This window comes from Mytilus trossulus, chromosome 3 (assembly GCF_036588685.1).
Source record: "Mytilus trossulus isolate FHL-02 chromosome 3, PNRI_Mtr1.1.1.hap1, whole genome shotgun sequence".
Taxonomy (NCBI): domain Eukaryota; kingdom Metazoa; phylum Mollusca; class Bivalvia; order Mytilida; family Mytilidae; genus Mytilus; species Mytilus trossulus.
Window position 1 is genome coordinate 91990693 of NC_086375.1, and position 23169 is coordinate 92013861.

At 32.0% G+C, this 23169-nt stretch overlaps 2 protein-coding genes across 2 annotated transcripts; both read right to left on the bottom strand.

Moving 5' to 3' along the window:
* Positions 1-3556: 3556 nt before the first annotated feature.
* LOC134712852 (calmodulin-A-like) lies at positions 3557-13242 on the bottom strand. Its single transcript, XM_063574820.1, has 5 exons — positions 13078-13242; positions 7889-7922; positions 6160-6303; positions 4982-5224; positions 3557-4654 (listed from the first exon to the last, which is right to left on the bottom strand). The coding sequence occupies exons 1-5, from the start codon at positions 13078-13080 to the stop codon at positions 4599-4601; spliced, it is 480 nt and encodes a 159-aa protein (XP_063430890.1). The 5' UTR covers positions 13081-13242; the 3' UTR covers positions 3557-4598.
* Positions 13243-18127: 4885 nt separating this feature from the next.
* On the bottom strand, positions 18128-22589 carry LOC134712853 (uncharacterized). Its single transcript, XM_063574821.1, has 5 exons — positions 22492-22589; positions 21933-21963; positions 21095-21238; positions 19329-19586; positions 18128-18442 (listed from the first exon to the last, which is right to left on the bottom strand). The coding sequence occupies exons 1-5, from the start codon at positions 22492-22494 to the stop codon at positions 18414-18416; spliced, it is 465 nt and encodes a 154-aa protein (XP_063430891.1). The 5' UTR covers positions 22495-22589; the 3' UTR covers positions 18128-18413.
* Between the last annotated feature and the right edge of the window lie 580 nt (positions 22590-23169).

Sequence of the window (23169 nt, forward strand, 5' to 3'; positions counted from 1 at the left end):
ATAGAGAAAAAACAAATCAAGGTTACACACTAAAACTGAGGGAAACGCATCAACTTTAAGAGAACTACGACAGAACAGAAACACAACATAAAAATGTAACACACACAGAAACTAACTATAATATAACAATGGTCATTTCCCTGACTTGGTAGAGGGCATTTTAAAATAAAACTGGTGGGTTGAACCTGGTTTTGTGGAATGCCAAATCTCCCGCTTTAATGGCAATATTGATTATAACATTTAAATGACAATATTACACGACAGGACTACAATAACATCGATACAATGACAGAAGAATATTTCCATTAGATTCTGGAAAAATTGCCTATATCATAATTCAAAAATAACAACTCGTGATGGTTTCGGTTATTAGATCATTTTTGGTATTTTTGTTTGTTTGTTTCCTAGTAAGGAAACATTCAAGTATGGCGAAAAAGTAAAAACACAAAAATGCTGAACTCCGAAGAAAATTCAAAAAAGAAAGTTTACACAAGAAGCGATAACTTAAAGAGCAACAACTCTTATAAGGAGTAAACTTACAATAAAGCAGCATTGGACTTATTTAAAAAGCTTGACCTGCTGATAATTTTTGCCAATATTAGTTTCTATCCATCTTCTATTGATGTGTGTAAACAAATATGAAATAGGTAAAATTTATGTTAAAACCTATAAGACTGCGATTGACTATTTCGACCACGAACACGTAAAATAACAAAAATACTCAACTCCTCCAAGTTTCTTGGTCATTTTTTATTTTTAGTTTCCCTGACGTACTTTTGTTTTCGTTACATTTTGTCAAATGCAATTATAGGTAAATAATCGTCAATCAAGGAGATTCAGTTCCAGATAATAACTTATTTGTAGATCTTATTCAGCTAACAACTTTTGATATTTATAGTTTCTTCGGTAAAACTCATTACATGTTTTTGAGTGAATTGAATTAGAAGTGTCAAAGTTTCAATCTTTAACAGTTCAAAGGTAAATCTCGTGCATTTTTCATATAAATACGATACATTATTAAAACTACATATTTACAAATAAAAATGTTATGACTGAAACATATTTCAAAAATAACTTCCTACTAAAACTTAACACAAATACTTTCTATTATAATTTTGATAATATTCACAGGAAGCTCAATTGAGCAGGAAGATCTCACAAATCAAAAGACACTATACGGTGTGAACCCAAAGCGGTTGTGTGCGCCCTTTTAACTTTATATATATAAAAAAAACACTAATAGAGTATAACATTAACCAAAAGGATGGAAGCGGAGAAAACAAACCTACATTATTACTAAGCATTTTTTAACAATAAAAACGTTACCAAAAATATTTTGATGACATATTTAGTAGTCAGCACTTCTGTGTTGACATGAATTATCAGTGATATGGTCATAATTATAAATTAAGTGTTTACAACTATGAATTATTGATATTCTTATGATTTTCGATTCCAGAATAGATTATCTTAGCTGTTTTTGGCAAACATTTTGGAAATTGTTGTGTCCTCGATGCTCTTCAACTTCGAACATAATTTTGACTTTTAAACATGTTTTAGTTCGAGCATCACTGATGAGTCTTTTGTAGACGAAACGCGCGTCTGGTGCAAATATACAATCCTGGTATCTATGATGAGTTTATCTAGCTAAGCTTTGAATCCCATGAAAACTAGGAGTACATCCTCATGCATGTGCTGATCCGAGACGTCACAAGATAAAGAAGATGTCTGAATCATGTAGCATTGGTAGGAGATAATTAAAATTAAATGTTATGTTAGACCTCTTATAGCTGGCTGCATATATTTCAGATATTGTCAATCCTTTTATAACCAGCAGCATAAAATATCAGACACAAAGGAATTAGTGAAAATTAAGGAAAATTTGCTCTTTCCACTAATGTTTTACTTGATACTATAACAAATTAAAATCAACAGAGCTATAAGCATTAATAACACCTATACAGCGTTAACTCTCTGTAATTTGTAATTGATTCTTAGTTAAGGAAAAGGGATATGCCAGAAGTGTGACCAAAAACTTGTTACTAATAAAATTGAGAATGGAAATGGGGAATGTATCAAAGAGACAACAACCCGACTATAGAAAAAACATCAGCGGAAGGTCACCAACATGTCTTCAATGTAACGAGAAATTCCCGCACCCGGGGTGTCCTTTAGCTGGCCCCTAAACAAATATATACTAGTTCAAAAACGCCATAATAATTTCCAAATTGTACACAAGAAACTAAAATTAAAATAATACAAGACTAACAAAGACCAGATGTTCCTGACTTATACCTCTAGTCAATGTAGAAAAGTAAACGCATAACAATACGTAAGTCCGAACTATATCAAAGTTGTTTTCCATTCGTTTCGTGGATAATAAACGTTTAATTCTATACGTTTTATGGACTTCCCCCTTTTTGAATTTGCCTTAGTGTCTGGTGATTTTGTATATTTCCTTTTTTTTGACGCATAGATGACTAAGAAATAGAGAGTGCATTTTCACTCCTTCTGCGTCCTACGAAAAGTTCAAAGAATACAATATATGGATGGCTATTCCTTTTAGATTCCCTTTTGTTTATTTAGCTGCCCACGTTTCCAAGTGATTATACCTGACCTTCAAATACATATTTTCAGTTTGAGCGTTAATTTCGTGGAAGGGAACCCATAAGAGTGTTTCAGATACATGGAATTTCTTAAGTGTTAACTTCTTTATATGGTTATTGTTTTTACACGAACATAGTTTTAAGGTACAAATGATAACAAAAAGCTGGTATGCCTTAAGAGCTACACTCTAATCACTGGTAAAAATGACCCGTTTTTGTCTTAGTCTTTCTAGGCAAAAACTGTCAATCCATAAAGACAGGACTCCGTTTTCACAAAACTATTAACATCCTGATAAATGAATGTTTCTACATATACAAATGTAGATAACCATAACCGTTCATAGTAGAAGGGGAGCAACCTCTGTCATCAAATTAATACAGAAAAAATCTTTTAAGTGCTGATTATAAGCAGTAACTTTTTTACTATTGGATGAAACAGAAGCACGGTCAGCGGTTCACATGCGTTAATCGTAAGATCGACTAGGGGATTGGTTTAGCATAAGACTGAGACTATGACGTGGTAACCTACATTACATCATTGTTACATATACAACAACCTATCACAGTCTGGTATTTTTTACCTACTCCCTAGAGTTTCCTCTTAAATCCTCGTTGAATCAAACCGTATATTCTTAGTCAGTGGAGAAAGCGATAAAGACACTGTCTGAGCATAAGGGGGAGATAACACTACCAATAACTATTGTCAAAAGTTCTTATGAGTAGAATTGAACATGGCACTTAAAACATGCCGAAGCTTCTTTCCAAGAGAAGTATCACGGATTGCATTATCATTTCTCCTAAATTTCTTAGAAATAGAAAGAGGAACAAAGTTTTGAATACGTTCTTGAATGATTACTTAGAATAGATACCCCGACTAGTGTTATTTTAATTTCACCCTTAATATTCATCTTTCCTGTAGGAATACGTAAACAAAATAGCAAAACAAGAGATAAAAATCATTTCTTTATTCAATGTAATTAAATGGAATATACAAAATGAAGATGATACTAATTGTAAAAAAATGTGTTCAATACGTGTAACTAAGGAGTTTGTTTCAATTCTATAAATCTTAAAAAATAATTTATTTAAATCCCAGATTTTCATTATCTAGTAGATCATTGGACATCTCATCTATATGAATACTACTGTTATCAGAACTCACACATTTTTGAAGATCTAATGATACATAGTTAGCCATTCGGTCTCGATAGTAGTACTGCACAAGATATTCTATACATTGGAATGTATTTTTCATGACTAGAACAGCCATTAAATTTTAATTGTCAATTAAAGAACTATAAATTCAAATGTAAAAAGTTGGAAACTTAACAACGCATAGATAAATATCAAGAAGCACTGCAACCCAACCAATGTATTAACGGAATTGAATTTGAATAATTTATTTTAAAGATTAATAGAACTCCAACAGATTAGATCATACTCCTACTCATGCTTAATAGGAAATGATGAACTAAACAGACGAAAGAGTCATTTTCACATAACATAAAGGTCCTTTTACAACATAACTTTAAATGTTGATGTTTACATGAGCACCGTTTTCGAAATATAAGCCAATTTAAATAAAGGAAAAATGGTCATGTTGATGTTGAAAAATTTAACCAATATGAGAATAACGGACACTATGTTATTTTTTTGTAAGTATCACAAAAATCAAAGCATTAGTAATACAAATGTAGTCCTTTTCAAATCAATTACGCTGGACAGATTTGTAGCAATATACATCATGGCTTTCAGTTGGGAATAAATTTCCTTTCATATAAATGCCATGCATGTTTATTGAACCTAGTTGACTAAGAATATATCTATCGGTAGAGTCTGGCTTGTAGTTTGCATGATGCAGTATAATTAAATTGGAACCTCCTCTCTATTGTGTTGTAAATCTAACTAAAACTTTTTCCTATTTTGTGTGCGATTTGAACTCAAAACTATGACTATCAGCAGTAGAAAAATGAACGACTTCCGTTTCCGCTTTCATTTATTACTCTGTTGTTGTTGACTTTTTTCTCCCATCATCATTGAAACAAATTCTGTAATGAATTAAGAAAATAAATTAAATTCATTTGGAAAAAAAGTTGTTTTTTATCTAACAAAACCGAATATATTTTTTTTAATAAACTATATTTCTTTAAAAATATGTTGAGCTTTGGAGCTATTTCCTATCAAATAGATATAAGAAGATGTGGTAAGAGTGCCAATGAGACACTTCTCCACCCAATTCACAATTTATAAAAGTAAACCATTAAAGGTCAAAGAACGGTCCGCAATACTGATCCTTGGCTCACACTAAATACTCATTTAGACACCTGATCTATCTTAACTGGACAAGTTAGAATAGGTAAAGCTTTGATTTTTACCTTCGTAATTAACCTGGCCGTCTCCATCGATGTCAGCTTCTTTAATCATTTCATCAACCTCTTCATCCGTCAATCTTTCACCAAGATTTCGCATCACGTGACGTAATTCCGCGGCACTTATAAATCCATTGCCATCCTTATCAAACACTTTGAAAGCTTCCCTAAGTTCATCCTCTGAATCTGTCTCCTTCATTTTTCGCGCCATCATTGTCAAAAATTCAGGAAAATCTATTGTACCATTTCCTACAAAAGTCACGCCAAATTATTAGTTTAAAGGCGAAAACTAGAAAAGATAAAGAAACTCATGCACAATAACTATCCACTGTTTCATATATTTTGTTCAAAACGAATAAAAGATATATTTCCAAATAAAGAATAACAGTAAAAATATATAAAAAAAAACATTGAGTAACAGACCACACCTAACACCAACACGCGAGTCATCGAAACGAATATACGTTTCCAAATTCATAATAATGTATTTATTTACTTGAATACTAATGCCATATATAAGAGGTCTCGTGTTGGTGGGCTCGCCTCAAGTTGTTAATGTTTTGGTTTGGTGCACATGACACTTGTGAGGGATTTGTAGACGTGCACTTTCATACAGTTAATGTATTCAGTATATTACAATTGTTAAGCTTTGTCCTTTTCGAATTTTAAACAGTCAAAACTTGTTTGAATCTAAGCTTCATATGGTCGTTTTGGCTGTGTTTAGTATTTTAGAGAGCATACGTGTGAATGTATCCGAAATATTGGGTAAACATAAGTAAAACAGCAAGCCAAGGACACAAACATTCTAAGATATCTCAAAATAATAAGGTATTCAAAAAGAAAACTTGGGACCACAAAACTCCAAAGTATTTCTCCATTTTCAGTATAACAGCAACCCAACGACACTATAACTCATATATTTTAAAAGATTATAGATGTTTCAATCAATGACAAATATCTATACAAATACATAGCTAAAATAATAATCGTATCTACTGAATGAAAAAAAATATATATCGCTAAATACTTTCAAAAATAGACCACTTTGATTATGTTTCTTTTTTGTTAATTATGTTCCTGTGACATGATTTCAACTTTACATTAGTTTATCAAAAGTAAATGAGCATTGTGTTATGGATATAACATCTCTATAGAAACCACATTCTGATAAAATCCAACCGTACCGTCTGCATCCACCTCATTAATCATGTCTTGTAATTCCGTTTCTGTAGGATTCTGACCTAGTGACCTCATCACAGTTCCTAGTTCCTTCGTTGTTATACACCCATCGCCATCTTTATCAAACAAACTAAAAGCTTCCTTAAATTCTAGATAAAGGAAAATAGTTTTACATTATACATCGTTGAGCTTAAATACATAAGACTGTTACGAAGAAATATCAAATTTGAACACATTATGTACATGAACAGTACTTGTCTGCTAACATCTTGCTGAATGGTAAAACATCTGTCGAACTAATCGAGCCCTCAGTTAGTTTTCTCGTTTTTAATTTGTTTTACATGTGTCTTTTCGGAACCATTTATAGCAGACTATGTCTATGGGCTTTGCTCTTTGATGAAAGTCGTAAGTTGACCTATATGTGTTAATTTCTGCATCATTTGGTCTCTTGTGAAGATTTTTCTCATTTGCAATCATACCACATCTTCTTTTTTATATTTTCGGTGGGGATCGGTATGAACTGACGGTGGCCTCTCTGTTTGGAACAGTAATTTTATCACTTTAATGAAATAAACGTTAGTATCTTACTTGCTTTCGTCTATTAAGCTTCTCCTACATTTTGACAATTTTCAGTTGCTTGCTTCTTGCATTAAACAATCCACCCTATTTGAATTTCTAGATGGCTTTAGATTTCAGCGAACACTTTATTAGATAAAGATCCATTGATTTGTGTTTACAGATTTAAGAAGATGTGGTATGAGTGTCGATGAGACACTCATTCAAGTCACAATTTGTAAAAGAACCATCAAAGGTCAAAGTAAGGTTTTGAACATGGAGCCTTGACTAACACCGAACAGCAAGCTATCAAGGGCCCCAAAAAATGGCATGTGTAAATAAAGGCAACAGTGGTATACCACTGTTCGAAAGTCGGTAATCGAAAATCATAAACCGAGAAACCATTCAAACAGAAAAACTAACGGTCTTATCTATGTAAAAAAACGAAAAACGAGAAACAACCACATCAACGAACGACAACCACATTAACGAACGACAACTACTGTACATCAGATTCCTGACTTGGATCAAATAGATATAGGAAGATGTGGTGTGAGTGCCAATGAGACAACTCTCCATCCAAATAACAATTTAAAAATTAAACCATTATAGGTTAAAGTACGTCCTTCAACACGGAGCCTTGGCTCACACCGAACAACAAGCTATAAAGGGCCCAAAAATTACTAGTGTAAAACCATTCAAACGGGAAAACCAACGGTCTAATCAATATAAACAAAACGAGAAACGAGAAACACGTATATATTACATAAACAAACGACAACTACTGAACATCAGATTCCTTACTTAGGACAGGTGCATACCATTGCAGCGGGTTTTAACGTTTAAATATGTGTTAACCTTCACCCTTATCTGAAACAATAATGTAACATCACAAAATAAAAAAAGAACTATATAAAATTTCAATTGCAATGGCTTAACTCAATCGAAATACACATTAATACAAGTAAACATGCACTGAACGAATGATCTATGACACCATGTGAATACAAAATCAACAAAATTTACAATTTGTTTGAATCAACTGTGTTTCTTTCTTCGGCGTCAAAACTCATTCACTATATAACTTTCAGGCTTTAAAACTGTGTTAGGCTGGTGCCTATGACATTTGATATTAATGGTAGTAAAGGGACATTTGTATTCTATAGATAGTATAGCTACCTGCAACCTGTTCTTCTGATAGTTGTAATTCAGACTGAAAACATAAAACATATGAGATGAATTGGCAAAGAGTGTATAAGCTATGCGGCAGTTGAGAAGATACGTCGGAAGGGGACGATAAATGGCTGACCCGTTTTAAGAGAGAGTCAAATCTCTTGCACGTTAATGCACGTTAAAGACACCATTGTAAATTTCGTAAACTGAAGAGCAGGTACAAGGTAGCACTCGCACCCGCAAAGTGGAAAGGGATTAATATAAGGTGCAAAACTTGTTTCCCAATCCACTATAAATAAATATGTTTAAACTAAGACCATAGACGACCCACATTTAATAAAAGGTTTGCCAAATACAGCGACTATCCTCTTTAAGTATGCTTGAATATCCAAATGCAGACTTCAGTTCTTTCCTTTGGTTCTTGATTAATATGTTAGTGGTTCATTTGATGTTACTATTCCATATCTTTCACACTTTAACAATTATGTTAATTTCCCTTTAGACTAGTAGGAGATATTACCAGGAATATAAAATCAATTTGTCCCATTTACTAGTGAGTACTAATCTATATAAGAACAAAGACCAATAGGTTTGGGTATATATAAGCCATGCATCTGGCGTCTCATCAGTCAAATATCAGTCTCGCATTACCAATAACGATTAAAAAAGATAGCTAATCGAGAGAATTTATATTCATTAAGACCATAACATAAACCATGTTTGTAGATATGATGTATTGATGTGTACAGACAATTTATTTTATCAAAAAGCGCAATACAGTCTAGGTCATATTTCTATAAGAGAAAATTGTGCAGTTTTAAAATTGAAATACACAATTAGAGGCAACAGTAGTTTACTCAGCATGCTCAAACTATTCACTTCGATTGAATAAACAAGCCAAGAGAAGAAAAGTAAGGAAACAAAGTGCGTTCACAATCTGAGCTACTCCTGGTTAAAATAACTGCCTGCCATACGAACCAAGAAACAATCTGGCAATTTATTTCTGAGAAACAGGCAATATATGCCCTCCTTTTTATAATTATTGTATACATTTTTGTATTATTTGAAATTATCAGTAAATGTTTGGTTTTACAAAGATCGCTTGCCCTTCACTTTTCATCTGATTCCTTGCTACCTAGTTTTACACCTGTCCGTAGGAACTACCGGTATTTCATTTTAAATATGAACAACTTTCCAGTATGTTCTGTTTGGCCGGGCCCGATCAGGTGGTGTTACGGTGTTACGGCTTACAAAGCTTATCCAAATTATTTTTGCAAAGAATTCAGCTAAAGCCGGTGCTAGGGGTCGTCTTACACTGGCAGTGAGGTACGAGTTTTTTTTTTGCTCGGTAATGAAGGCCTTATTTTAGACTGCGTTGATTGATTTGTTAGCTGATTGATGTTTAACGCCACTTTCAACACTGTTTTGTTAATTGGTGGTGACTTTGAGATGAAGATCAGCAATATAAACACTGTTCATTTGCTATATATAATTGTGTGTTTTTTATTTTGCTGTTCATACCTGATTGTGTGTCATAAATGTATACCCCATATCGTGTGGGTTTTTTTTCTAAAATAGTTACTTGACTTTTTTAATATCATGACTTAATTTTCTATCAAATTATACCGTTATAAGCCTGTCATCTTAGATGAGTTGGATTATCGAAAGTGCAAAAGGAATTACAAGTGCAAAATATATATCAATATGCAATTCTAAAATGGACATGATTTTTAACTGATTTTTGTAGTTCGTTCTAATGTTGTACTGTTACAACACTGTACCAGGTTAGGGGGAGGGTTTGGATCTTGCTGAAATGCTTAACCCCACCTCATTTTATTTGTTTGTGCTGGTCCCAAGTCAGGAGCCTGACTGTCATTTTGAGGCTATTTATAGCTGACTATGCGGTATGGAATTTGCCCATTATTGATGGCCGTACGGTGACCCGTAGTTGCTATATACATTTTTGTGTCATTTGGTGACTTGTGGAGAGATGTCTCTTTGGCAAACATATCATTTCTTCTTTTTTCTAATTGTTGTATCAATTTAAAAGGTCACACCAGTATATACTATACATTTAAGAAATAGCTGGTGGGAAGTCAGTGCCTGCACAAAGCAGATAAACAGAACAAATTTGGATCGATCTTTATGAAAATTAATATATTAATATAGTTCTTTCATAATTTGTCTTGTTACAGCCAGTTACTAGTGAGTCATACAGTTCACGCTCCTAAAGTTTAGAGGGAATCTTAGTATGTAAAAATTCAGGAATATGACAGGTTTTGTCCATTAGTTTGGTGTATTAGAGCTTTTGATTTTGCCATTTGACTGGGGTCTTTGCCGTTTGAATTTTTCTCGGTGTTCTGTTTTATTGCGATTTTACTTTTTAGATGCATTTTCTTTTGGGCTAACCAGTGCGGTGGGTTCATTGTCGAATAGATGTTTGATAAAGCGTTAAACATTCCTTTGGGTTATTAATTGAGTATTATAAGGTTATCATTTCTTTATCATTGCACCACTAGCTGCTAATGTATAAATGTTTGATGGACTATTTTACTAATGAGATCACTTATATACAGCAAGCATATATTATCAAATACTTTATTTTTGTCATTGATCGTATATTTCAATGCACATCGAAAATAGTAAAATGCATATAATACATATAGGATCCTGTACTTTTCGTCATATACAAGGGAAAAAACACTTTACGTAGAAGATTTTTTAAAGAATTTTAAAAATTACCAAATGTTTTTTAGCATGTAAGTTAATATATGTAGCAGACCTTTTATATAAGTTTTTGTTCAAGTTGAATTACTAAGATATCATAAACATCTGGAACAAAAATCGAAGGAACCGAATAACCCTTTCTAAGCCTTGTACAAATAACTAGAATATCAAGTCACTTACAACATGATTTCATTGCTAAGGGAATATACCATACAAATTATAATATATTTTAGTTTTGGAAATCATTGTTTATCTATTAGCTTCAATTTGGTATTGGTCTAGCTTTCACTAACTTCGAATACTCTTATATATTTTATTTGTTGACTCTTGCCTTACTCATGATAGTAAAGCACGAATATAACAATGCTGTACTTTGTACAGAATAGGGCGAATAATATGTAATGTTTTGAACATGCCCATACTAGTATTTGTTCTGACAATTCGGTATTAATTATTGAAATATTATCAATTATCACTTATAGCTCTTAAGTGCCAACTTTAAATCCACCGTATTGACTTAATTGAATTTGTAGTTTCATGGACTGGAATGACTGATGATAACATAGAATCGGCACTAGAATGAAGAAGAGTAATTCAATGTCAAATGTTTGCTTTAGATCATGGAGATGCCATGTTTTGTAGTCACAAGAACCGTTACTGTGTCTTTTTTAGTCTCGCTAAAACAGTTACGGATAATAAGTAACTAGAACTGTCTTTTTCAGTCTCGTCAAAACAATTACGGATAATAAGTAACTAAAAACGATGCATCTAAAGTAATGAATTGAAAAGATCAATGATAAATTTTATAGTTATGATAAGAAAAAACCGATCATATTTTATTACACTTCGTTTAATGGTGTCCCAATGGAAAACGTTCAATTATCAATTTCTGAAGTAATCCGAGCAGCACGTTTGAATTTTCCCTAATCAAATAGGCATGACGTAATCCCCAATTAATATTAATAAGTAAAACTATATACCTGCGTCAAAAATCATCATCATTGTGCTATTGTATTGATGTTTTGCAGAAACGAAATGTATACCGTGATGTTTGTCCCATGTCGATTTAACGAGTCTTTTCAAGAGAAAACCAAACAAAACAATAACTGAATGAACACCAGTTAGAGGCTCCAAAAGTATCATGTTAATTTTAAAAAAGAGCCATCTCATCAACGTCAAAGTAGCCGTTTGAAAGAGAGTAAAATACATTTGTATATGTTTATATATCGTGTTTTATTGCTGAGGTATCTCCCCGTATTGTCGGGATTTTATTGATCCCCAATTCTCCAGAGGGAGTACTTTCTAAGTGTAACATACGGTAATTACAATGAAATTGACACTAAAATTGATATTACCCAATACAATTTCATTATTAATGATAACATCTGCTCTGCCATGGGATAACATTGACTATCCCAATCATAGGGAAATATAAAAGACAGTTATATATAGATACATCATATATGCCGTATACAAATGTATATACAGATAAATATACTTAATTTGATATTTTTTTTTGTTTTTTTTATAAGTTTCATTCAATTCTAAATTATGAGTATTTGTGTAGAATTAAAGCGAGGGGGTGATGAAAACATTTTATGCATAAATCACATGTAGACACAAACTTGCGGAAAGACTGGTCAAATATTTGTAAAAATGTCAAAGTAATTAAAATATTTTTGCAATTCTAGTTTTCAATCTGATAATGAATAAATGGAATAAGAAAAGCACCAAATGAAACATTGGGTTAATAAAAATTCCTACAAGTTGTAAGCTCTTTAGTTTGAACTATGTTAGAGTTTGTGTTGATGATCTTCTCGGTGTGTAATGTTGTTGTTTTATAACATTGTATCAGAAATCCGTCAAATAAAACAGTGCATTCAATAGTATGAAAAGGTGTTTCTCAATTCAATGTAAACAAATTGTTTTCAACAGACTTTGATTTGTCAATAATAGATATAGGACAACGGACAAACAAATGATGGGTCGTGAACTAAGATATATATATATGTCTTTAAAACATTGTAAATATGAAGACATTGCGTTAATGTACAGTGCTGCACCATATTTAACATGGAAGAAAGTACAACTTTATAATAGATAATCATGGAAATAAGCAAGCCCGAGGAAATTAGATTTCAATGAAAGCATATCTTTTTTAAAATTCGGTTCAGTTTCAGATACGTTTATCTGCAAATTTAATGAATAATTCACTCAGTGATGTCAATAATCCAAATATACATGTAAACTGTAGACATTAAACCGTAACGTAAATTGAATAATACTATGACATATGTATTATCGAATACTTAAAAAATAAAATATCACAAAACATTTATGGACTTCTAGTACTAGTATCTTGTTCCCGCGCTTCTTACTGTTACATGTGTCCAGCATACTATAGAAATGTAAATAGAGTAAAAAGGTGCATATAATGTGTGAAAAAGTATAGATAAGTTTGAACCTACCATTTTAAGAGATCAAGTTCCTATCCGGATTATTGATAATGGGACGAGTTAATTCAGGATCGTCAGCTATATATTAATGCGACACGTTTACCAACATTAATTATAGATGGCGCTTAGGGACTGTTTCAAAGACCACTCTTCGCTCTCTTACACAAACAGTTTACGCAAATATAATTTTCCATTAATACACCCGATGTTTCATCAAATATTAAAAAGTAATCTAAATTTACAACAATTTTCATTGGAAACGACCATGTCGCAATGCGTATTTTGCAGTTCTTATTATCATAAACACGAGTTTTGAGATAATTATACAATTCAATATTTTGTAAAGGATTTTTGTCACTCGAGAATTTGATAAACAATACATTAGTAATTTGGGAAAAGAATTCGATTGTATTTTTGTATTGTATGAGCTGCTGTATTTGTTTTGAAGCTTGTGACTGTAGTCGATCGACCAAGCAGGATATAAAAATAGATGATTTATCAAGTAGACTTTTTTTTTCTGATAATTGACTGAAATTGATCAATTAGCCGGAAATTTATCAAACTAGATATGATCAAAAAACAAACACAGACATTATTGATGTTTACGATATCTCACAATCAAACGTAACTATACACAAATAAATGAATATATTACCGCTAAAGTTTTAAACACTACTTTAACTTAGGAATTAAGAATGTGCTCGTTAAAAGTCAAAGAGGCAGCAACCCAACACAACTGAAAAATATTCAGATATGTTTTATACATGAGATAGATTAATGTGGTTAATCTGTGAATGTTATGTACACTGACGAACTTTAAAAGCGAAACACTAAATCATTATTTTTGTGTTTCCATTTTCAAGTATGAAATATTTGTAAAATATATAGATTCATTACTACAAAAAAGTTTTGCAATTCACGTTGAATTGATTACAACACTGTTATGGTTAAAATCATGTGGACAGCACTGCCATGATGGTTTTATTCGTATTAATTGGCGAATTACACGTTGAAATCAATTTTAGTATAAGTTCAAAGTTCAAAGTTCTTCATTTTCCAATTAAGGGCCCCTGACGGGACATAATGACAACAATAAACAATACATTCTGATTCTTAACACAAAAACATATAATGAAGATAAAATCAAAATTTCAATTCACATGAAGAGAATATAATATCATAGAATATATATATCATATAAAATGTCACAACATTAAACAATTGTTATTGTTATTTGTTCTTTCAAAGTTTCTCTGCTATGCTAGAATGCCAGCAAAAATAGTTTAATAATTTATTAATTCACCATATTAAATGGAGAATGGAAATAGTTTGCTAACAGAGGTCCACCTCGTCTCTTATCCATAAAAATAAGTTGAAGGAATAAATAATACAAGTCACTAAAATAGAAAAGAGACCAAGGGCAAATGCACTTTGACATGTTAGGAGGTGGAATTTTAGATACCGTCTTAACCTCCTCGTGACTAGTGCACAAAAGTAAAAAAAAATAATAAAAAAAAAAAAAATTGTTCACTTTAATGCAGAATTCACCAAGGGATGATACTAAAAGGTTTTGATAAAAGTATATAACCTTCGACTAGATGATTGCCAGAGAAGTCGCATAGGTCTGTGAACTAGATGGTTTGAATTCGTTTCCGTGTCCCTGTTGATGCACCATTTCACTTCAACCCCTGGCTTTGACCTTGCAGTCTGTTTTAGAAAATATGCTGCAGCAGATTCTATAAAAAGTTAGATAGTCTGATGTCTATACACTTTGTAAATCGTCTCAAGTCTAGACCAATTGAGAAACAAATGAATAGAAACCATCTTAGACCTGTTAACAACACCCATTTTCCTCAAATAGATTTGCAAGAGGCAACCTTCGGACCCCTCAAATAGATTTGCAAGAGGCAACCTACGGACCCCTCACATAGATTTGCAAGAGGCAACCTTCGGACCCATCAAAGAGTTCTTACAAGAATTCGTAACATATAAAGATAATATCACACTCTTTACACAAGGCATTGGATGTCACGTCGCCATTCTGACCGGATGTGGCTGCGTAGATGTGCATCGAGCACTTCACTCCAAATAAATGGACTTGTCAAATTTTGAATGACTGAATATTCTTTTCCAACTTATAACAAAAAAAACTGTTCATGTAAAACCACTCTCGGAAAGCGTTTCATGTAAGAATAAGATGTCAAAGCGATTAACAATGTTATCACCGATTGACCTGAGCAATATATCGATATAGTATTGAAAGCTGAGATAACAAAATATATAAGTTATCAAAAATAAAAAAGTTGATTTTAAAGCTACAACTTCGCAAAATGTAATATCTATTCCTATAATGTGCAAGAAGTGCGAATGAAGTTATTATGTTTGTGAAGAATATTTGTCACATACCGTATTATGTTAAAAATAAACAAAAGGACGAGGACATAACAACTATCGCAAGGCCTTCAATAATGAACAAAAACATACCATACAGTAATCTTTAAAAGCCCCGGTGCGAAAATGTGTGATAAATAGTATTAGCGGCAAATTTGGTGCGAATCATGCAATGCCTTCATAAACATTTAAGAATTAGTTGTTGTTTCAAGAATTGAGAAAGCGATGGAGGGGCTTCTTAGTTTACTTTCATAACTAGTGAAAAGAATATTTGTGTATAAGAAAGTAAAAAGTAAAATTGAGAATGGAAATGGGGAATGTGTCAAAGAGACAACAACCCGACCATAGAAAAAAACAACAACAGCAGAAGGTCACCAACAGGTCTTCAATGTAGCGAGAAATTCCCGCACCCGGAGGCGTCCTTCAGCTGGCCCCTAAACACATATATACTAGTTCAGTGATAATGAATGCCATACTAATTTCAAAATTGTACACAAGAAACTAAAATTAAAATAATACAAGACTATCAAAGACCAGAGGCTCCTGTCTTGGTAACTAGTTGGCACACTGAACGAAATATTGGTTTATAACAAGAACACATTTAAACAACATCCAACCACAACGTATTACACGGAACAATAATGAATAAAAAGTGTCTTCGATAGCACTAATGCTTATATGATAATAAAGGTTGAACTACTATGACAATGGAATCAAGCACATACAGTAATATGTATCCCAATTCTTTCATCTTTAGAAAATATTGTTTTGGGTATCTATTGCTTGATAATGTAAACTTTAAAATAGAGTATACTGGAAGACTCAAAATGTCGATGGTCGAGTTTGTGAGGGTATCTTTAAACCCTATAACGATAAAATAGGATACAATTGAGAATGGAAATGGGGAATGTGTCAAAGAGACAACAACCCGACAAAAGAGCAGACAAAAGCCGAAGGGGACCAATGGGTCTTCAATTGATGTATTTGCAGCCTGTAATCATTTATACGAATAAGTTATGAATTATTCAGTGGTAAGCTTATATAAACGCGAGCAACAACCCCATTCTCTTCCTTAGGTCGCACAAGGATATACAATACAAGAAAGCAGCATCTATTGTGTGTCTTTTTTGTAATCAAACTTTACTCACATCCTTACCTCTGAATCGTTATAACATAATTAAAAAATCCATTTTCTCAAGAAAAGTACTTGTATATAGATAGAACAAACACGAAATCAAAGAAAAATAAAAAAAAAAATAAACAAGAATGTGTTCATACATGAATGCCATCGGACCAATATTAGTTCAAACATTTCAACGACAACACACAGCAACGCTCTCAAATGACAATTGAATTGATCTTCTATGACAATAGAATAATTCAAATTCAGTAAACACATTATTTCACCGACTTCTCTAATCATTAAGATTGGTTGACTATGTAAACTTTGAATATAACACAAATCTATTTGAGGCCTGTAAAGACTAACGTGTTTGTCAATGTTGACATAATGTGCAGCGTTTTTCACAAGATGACACAGTTTGATACTGGGTTTTTTTTCAGCTTCATTTTTTTTTGCTTAAAGCAATAAAACATTACTCAAAAGGTACCAGATCGATTTCCTGTCTAGGATAACGAATAGATGGCCAGCAACATTAAAATGTAAAACAATTGAAACTGATTAACACGATCTCGAATCGATACAAATAATAACATTGCAGCAGTGTACCATTAATAGATCACTTAACCAACTGGGACACTAATTCAGAGAGCCTTATTGTGTTCAAACTCTCAGGTGTTATTTGAAACATATTTCCGTATTTTCATACATGTAGTAATAGTTGTCTATGTGTCATACAATGAAAGTCCTTTGAAATGAATTTTTAATGAAGCTTAATGTTAGTCATTAGCATTATACATCCGTTTAAAATATTCTGACACAGTTGTATGATTATGTTGGATATTTTAGTCATGAATAATAAATGTGTCCATATATCATTACATATGGTTTAGACATGATCGATGGAAACTCAACAAGAGCATGACGGTTATCTCCCTTGAAAAATAAAAAAATCTCATTTCAGTTGATTACAAATTACGCGTTTTGTATGTGTTCAGTGCAATGTAAATGTGACATCCTAGTCTGACTCTCAATTTCTTTACAACCACTATAAGATTTCATTTCTACCTGGTAACCGAGAGAGTGTACACTATTACTTTAACTTCTATGTGTTACAGAGAACTTATGCCTGAAAGGAGTCGAAAGATACCAGAGGAACAGTCAAACTCATAGATAGAAAATAAACTGACAACGCAATGGCTAAAAAAAACAAAAAAAAAACAAACAAACAGACAAATTAAAGTACACATGACATAACATAAAAATCGAAAGACTAAGCAAAACAAACCCAACCAAAAACTGGAGGTTATGTCAGATGCTCCGAAAGGGTAGGCAGATCCTGCTCCACATGTGGCACCCGTCGTGTTGCTCATATTATTACAAACCAGGTAAATAGTCTTATTCGGTAGGTCACATTCGTGGTGAAAAGGAAAGTGGATTGTAGTTACGACATAAGGAACATATCCGATGTCACCTGTGAAACGGTTATTCCATAACGGTCAACTAACTCGTAATTTATAAAAGACACGTTACAAATTTAACAATTCAAAATCGAGCTTCATCTTTATTTTTGTAACTTCTGAAATGAAGATTGGAAAATAATAAGAAAAGTAATCAGTCCACAACTGATTAATCAAGTACAAGTTCTAAATAAAATATAAACGTATGATAAATGATTTCAATGTTGAGATGGCAGTCTCGTTTTAAACAATTTATACTAATAACTACAGTTTTTGTATGCCCGGCTACTGGTAACACTTAATTTTAAAAGTCTGTATAACGCTGCGACAAATCTATCTTTCTGCTTTCTCCTTTTGATAAATAAGGTCTTTATTCACTACTTCCCAAGTATGATCTTTACGAACTCTGAAATGAAAGATAAATAAATGATTTGAAGTTCATCAGATATACATTCTTCAGAACAAGCCTAGGAATACATTAAACATTAAACATAAAAAAACATTACATTTGTACTTGTCCGTAGCAGTCTTGCTTTAGGGTGTTGCAAAATAATGTGTGATTTACAATTTGAATTTTACGACAATTGAACTCCATCAAACTAGAGATAAAGAATATAACAGATACAGTTAAGTCTGCGTCATATCTCAATGATATCTTGATTTACATTTAGAAATTAACCATGATGTTTAGTTGAAAACAAAACTTTACGACAAAAGAGATGATTTTAGCTTCTCAATTTTAACCTTTCCATTTTTATGAAGCAACATTTTTCATGTCTGCCAATTGATACGATATTTCCGGGCTTGTATTTCATGAAGACGAAATACATCTATATTTGTAAGGTGTTTTGTGTACTTAATTTACATCCGTATAGTCTGCAGTATCATTGTTGAGTGAAAAAAATCCTCTATTCACAGACTTAACTGGCCTGCTTGTGATTACCCGAAGAAAAAAAAATGTGAATACTGTATACAAATTCTTCAACTACCTTTTTGGGTATTTACGTAGATAAACAAAGTGGTGATTGTAAAAAATATTGACTTGCTTTTCGGGCTTTTTCAAAGGAAAACAGAGTGCTTTCAGTAAATAAATCTTCTGACAAATAACTATCAAATATTTATAAATAGAGTAAACAAGAAGTCTTTGTGTACATTGGAGTGGAATGGTAAATATATTCTTGGAGTAAGTTTGAACCATAGCTATGGTAGGCTGATATAAAGGGAAAAGAGATACTCATTTTCGTAGTTTGTAAATAATATCCCAAGAATGTTACATCATGTATTGTGCTTACTTTCATAATCGATGATATTTTCATCATCTGTCCTTGCATCACTAGCCACTGCGACCATTTCATTTATCTCTTCCTCTCTTAGTCTCTCCCCATGATTTATCATAGCTTCTTTCAAGGTACTTATACTTATTTTACCACTTCTTTCTATATCAAAAGTTCTAAATGCTTCTAAAAGATAATCATCTGTTTCCGGTGCGTTTTCTTTTTGTTTCTTAGCTACTTCCATCAAAAGTTCAGCAAATTCTACTTTCATATCCTCTGAAATAAACCAAACATGCACATTATTTATGTTGGTAATAGGTTCTTACAAGTCATACTCCCCTTCAGACTTTAATATACTTAAGTAATTGAGATATCAACCAAGTGTTCATAACTCACAACATGAATTCTAATGTAAAGTCTCCTTTATTACGCTCAAAGGTAAAATTACTGTGTACAGTAGAAACCAATAGATTGGTAAACAAAACCTGTGAAGATTTGAAAACCAAAACCAAAAAAAAAAATTTAAACCAAAACAAACAGGTTTGAAGGTGAGAAAAAACTTCATAAAAAGATTGTAAGACACTGACGTCAATGACGAGTCTTTGGATCACGAAAGTATTTAGTAAAACTCTGACAATTACATTTTGGATGGTAAATTGTATATGTAGTAAAACTTTGAAATTGATATTTTGATGATAAAATTGTGTATGTAGTAAAACTCGGACATCGGCATTTTTTATGGTTAAATTGTATATGTAGTAAAACTCTGACATTAGCACTTGGGATAGAAAAAAATGAATATGTAGTAAAACTCTAACATTGAAATTCATTTTTGATGTTCACATTGTTTACATAGTAAAACATTGACATCGATAAAAAAATAAAAAGTAGAATAAAAAAATGCTGAACTCCAAGAAAAACTCAAAAACCGGATAGTCCATAATCAAATGGCAAAATCAAAAGATAACAACTGTCATATTCCTGACTTGGTAGGAATAGTGGATTGAACCTGGATTTATAGCTAGCTAATCCTCCAACTTGTATGACAGTCGCATCAAATTCCATTATATTCACAACAATGTGTGAACAAAACAAACACACATAATAAAATACTGACATTGACATTTTAGATGGTTATACTTTTCCATAAAGTAAAACACTGACATTGTCATTTAATATGGTTGAATTGTACACAAAGTATAACACTGACAATGTAAGTTAAGATGGTTATAGTGTACGCAAATTAAACACGGACACTGTCATTTTAAGTTTATATTGTTCACAACGTAAACCACTGACATTGTACTTTGAAAGGACAAAGAGTGGACGTAGCACGCGTCTGGCGTATAGTATAAAAATATCTTTTAACCTGTTACCTTTTGATGGCTATTATTCGTTTGTTTCTCTGTCCTATATTTTATCCCATTTATCTGTTTATTTATTCTAACCCTGTTGTGTAATGTTTTCATTTTAATGGTATAATTAACATTGCCATTAAAGCGGGAGGTTTGGCATGCAATCCACAATTTTATTCATAAAATGCCCTGTACCAAGTCAGGAAAATGGCCATTGTTACATTATAATTCGTTTCTGTGTGTGTTACATTTCGGTATTGTGTCGTAGTTCTCTTATACTTGATACATTTCCCTCAGTTTTAGTTTGTAACCCGGATTTGGTTTTTCTCTATCGATTTATGAACTTTAAACAGCGATATACTACTGTTCCCTTTTTATATTACATATGAAGGAAACGAGCATTCTGTTAGTAAATTACATTGTACTTACGGTTTTTATCATAGTGATGTACTAGCTCAGAGATTTCTTCATCGGTTGGGTTTAATCCTACCGACCGTAATACAGGACCCAATTCACTTGTAGATATACAGCCGTCACAATCCTTGTCAAACAAACTAAATATTTCTCGGATTTCTAAAAGACAAAGTAAGCATTGAAATCTTTAGTTGCCTATGTATACATGTAACCTGTTTGGCACTTTTATCACAAAAGTCGAATAAAAAAATCCCCACATCTACATGAATAAACAACCAATCTACTAGAAATACAGGTATGAAATTCGTAGCGTTTACTCATATTTAAAACTTCTTAGAAACTTACACTAACTTCATATATTTAATTTCTATACAATTATAATTAGTGATCTCAAAACTTTGGAATTGAATAAGAATTAATATTCATATCTGAATGTAAGATATCATTTCCATAATTTATTTTTTAAATTAAATTGTACGTAAGCAGATATTTTCACTCCTAATGTTAAAAAAAAAGAAGTTAAGAATGAAACAATGTGTTTGACACAAGCCTTAGATAGATGCATGAAAGTCTCCATACATCCATATATATGGTGTTCAACATTCAAAAGAAAGAATTAAAAATCTAATGCAGAAATGGTCGTCTTATTCAATACATTAGAGTTCACTTCTGTTAGAGAGTCTAAGTTTCATATATTAATCAATCATTGACATTAATCATGATTTATAAAAAATCAAACATATCCTAATTTTAGATGGAAACACATAGAAATACACAAACTCAATTGGACGCTGTTGAACAGCTGTTTCTCATATTAAAGTAATATAGAAATCAAACTAATAATAAAAAGTACCTGCAATTTGTTCTTCTGAAAAATTCTCAGCCTGTAAAGAGAGTGGTAGAATTTTTGACTTTGTACGTTCAAAGCTACTTTGCATTGGTATACTAGAGCGCTTAAGGATAGGTGAAGTCATTTCTGATCCTCAAAATGTTAATGTCTCTTGACATACAACCCATTTCCCCCTTTTAATTATATCATTGTTAAACATTAAAGACTTAAATTGTAAGCATATTCTGGCACCATAAAGCTTTCACACATATTTGAATATGTTCAAATACTTTTTCATCCGAACCTGTATCAGACAACAATAAATGTTGAATGGAAAAAAAATCTTAACATTATATAACTAAGGAATACAAAATAAACACTTAATTTGTATGACATAATTGATATACAAAACCTTTATTGAAATAATTGAAAATTATTATGTCCAACTTTAATGAGTTGAATGAAAAAACATAATGTATATTGATAAAAAATGTTTTGTAGATACTCACAGATTCTTTAATAAGCAACGAACTTTGAAAAAATAAAAAACTTGAATAATTAATTCAAATATTTGTATACATACCATATTAGTTAATTAAAATGTCATGTTTCTAAATATGTGTATTTTCGTGAGCTAAAACTAAGGACAAACATTTTCAAAACAATGTGCACAAGGACAATAGTGTAATTAGTATATACCTTTACAGAATTTTTAAATGGTTAAACCTACGAAATACACAATTAGTTTACTGGTGCATAGAAGTTATACAGAATTGTCTTTGTCATTCTTCCGTTCATTGGCAGATAAATTATAAGATAAAGTTGACTTGTAATGCAAATACTTTAATTATTTAGTAGCTGGTATCGCGCCTGAGGTAACATTACAAACGTATCAGCGTCTACACTTTAATGCAGATCAAAGCTACACTCCTTTACACATCTTCATAGCAACCAAAAAACAAAGGTCAATATAATTCGTTGTGTAAAATAATATTACACATCTGATATTGTTATTTGAAAATATTGGATACCACCTTTAACTGAATCTCATATTCATATTATTGTGAGCGTTGATGCTCCGTTGTCATATCAGTTAAAACATTTTTTGGGTACATAAAAGCATGATATATTTATTATTGAAATTGGCTTTGAACTAGCTCATTGTAAATGTTTGCTTTTGTTTTGCTTGGTTAAAATCTGACGAGTCAAAATCTTTCAAACTCTTTAGAGTTTTTTTACTCATGTTATGCAGTTAGATCAC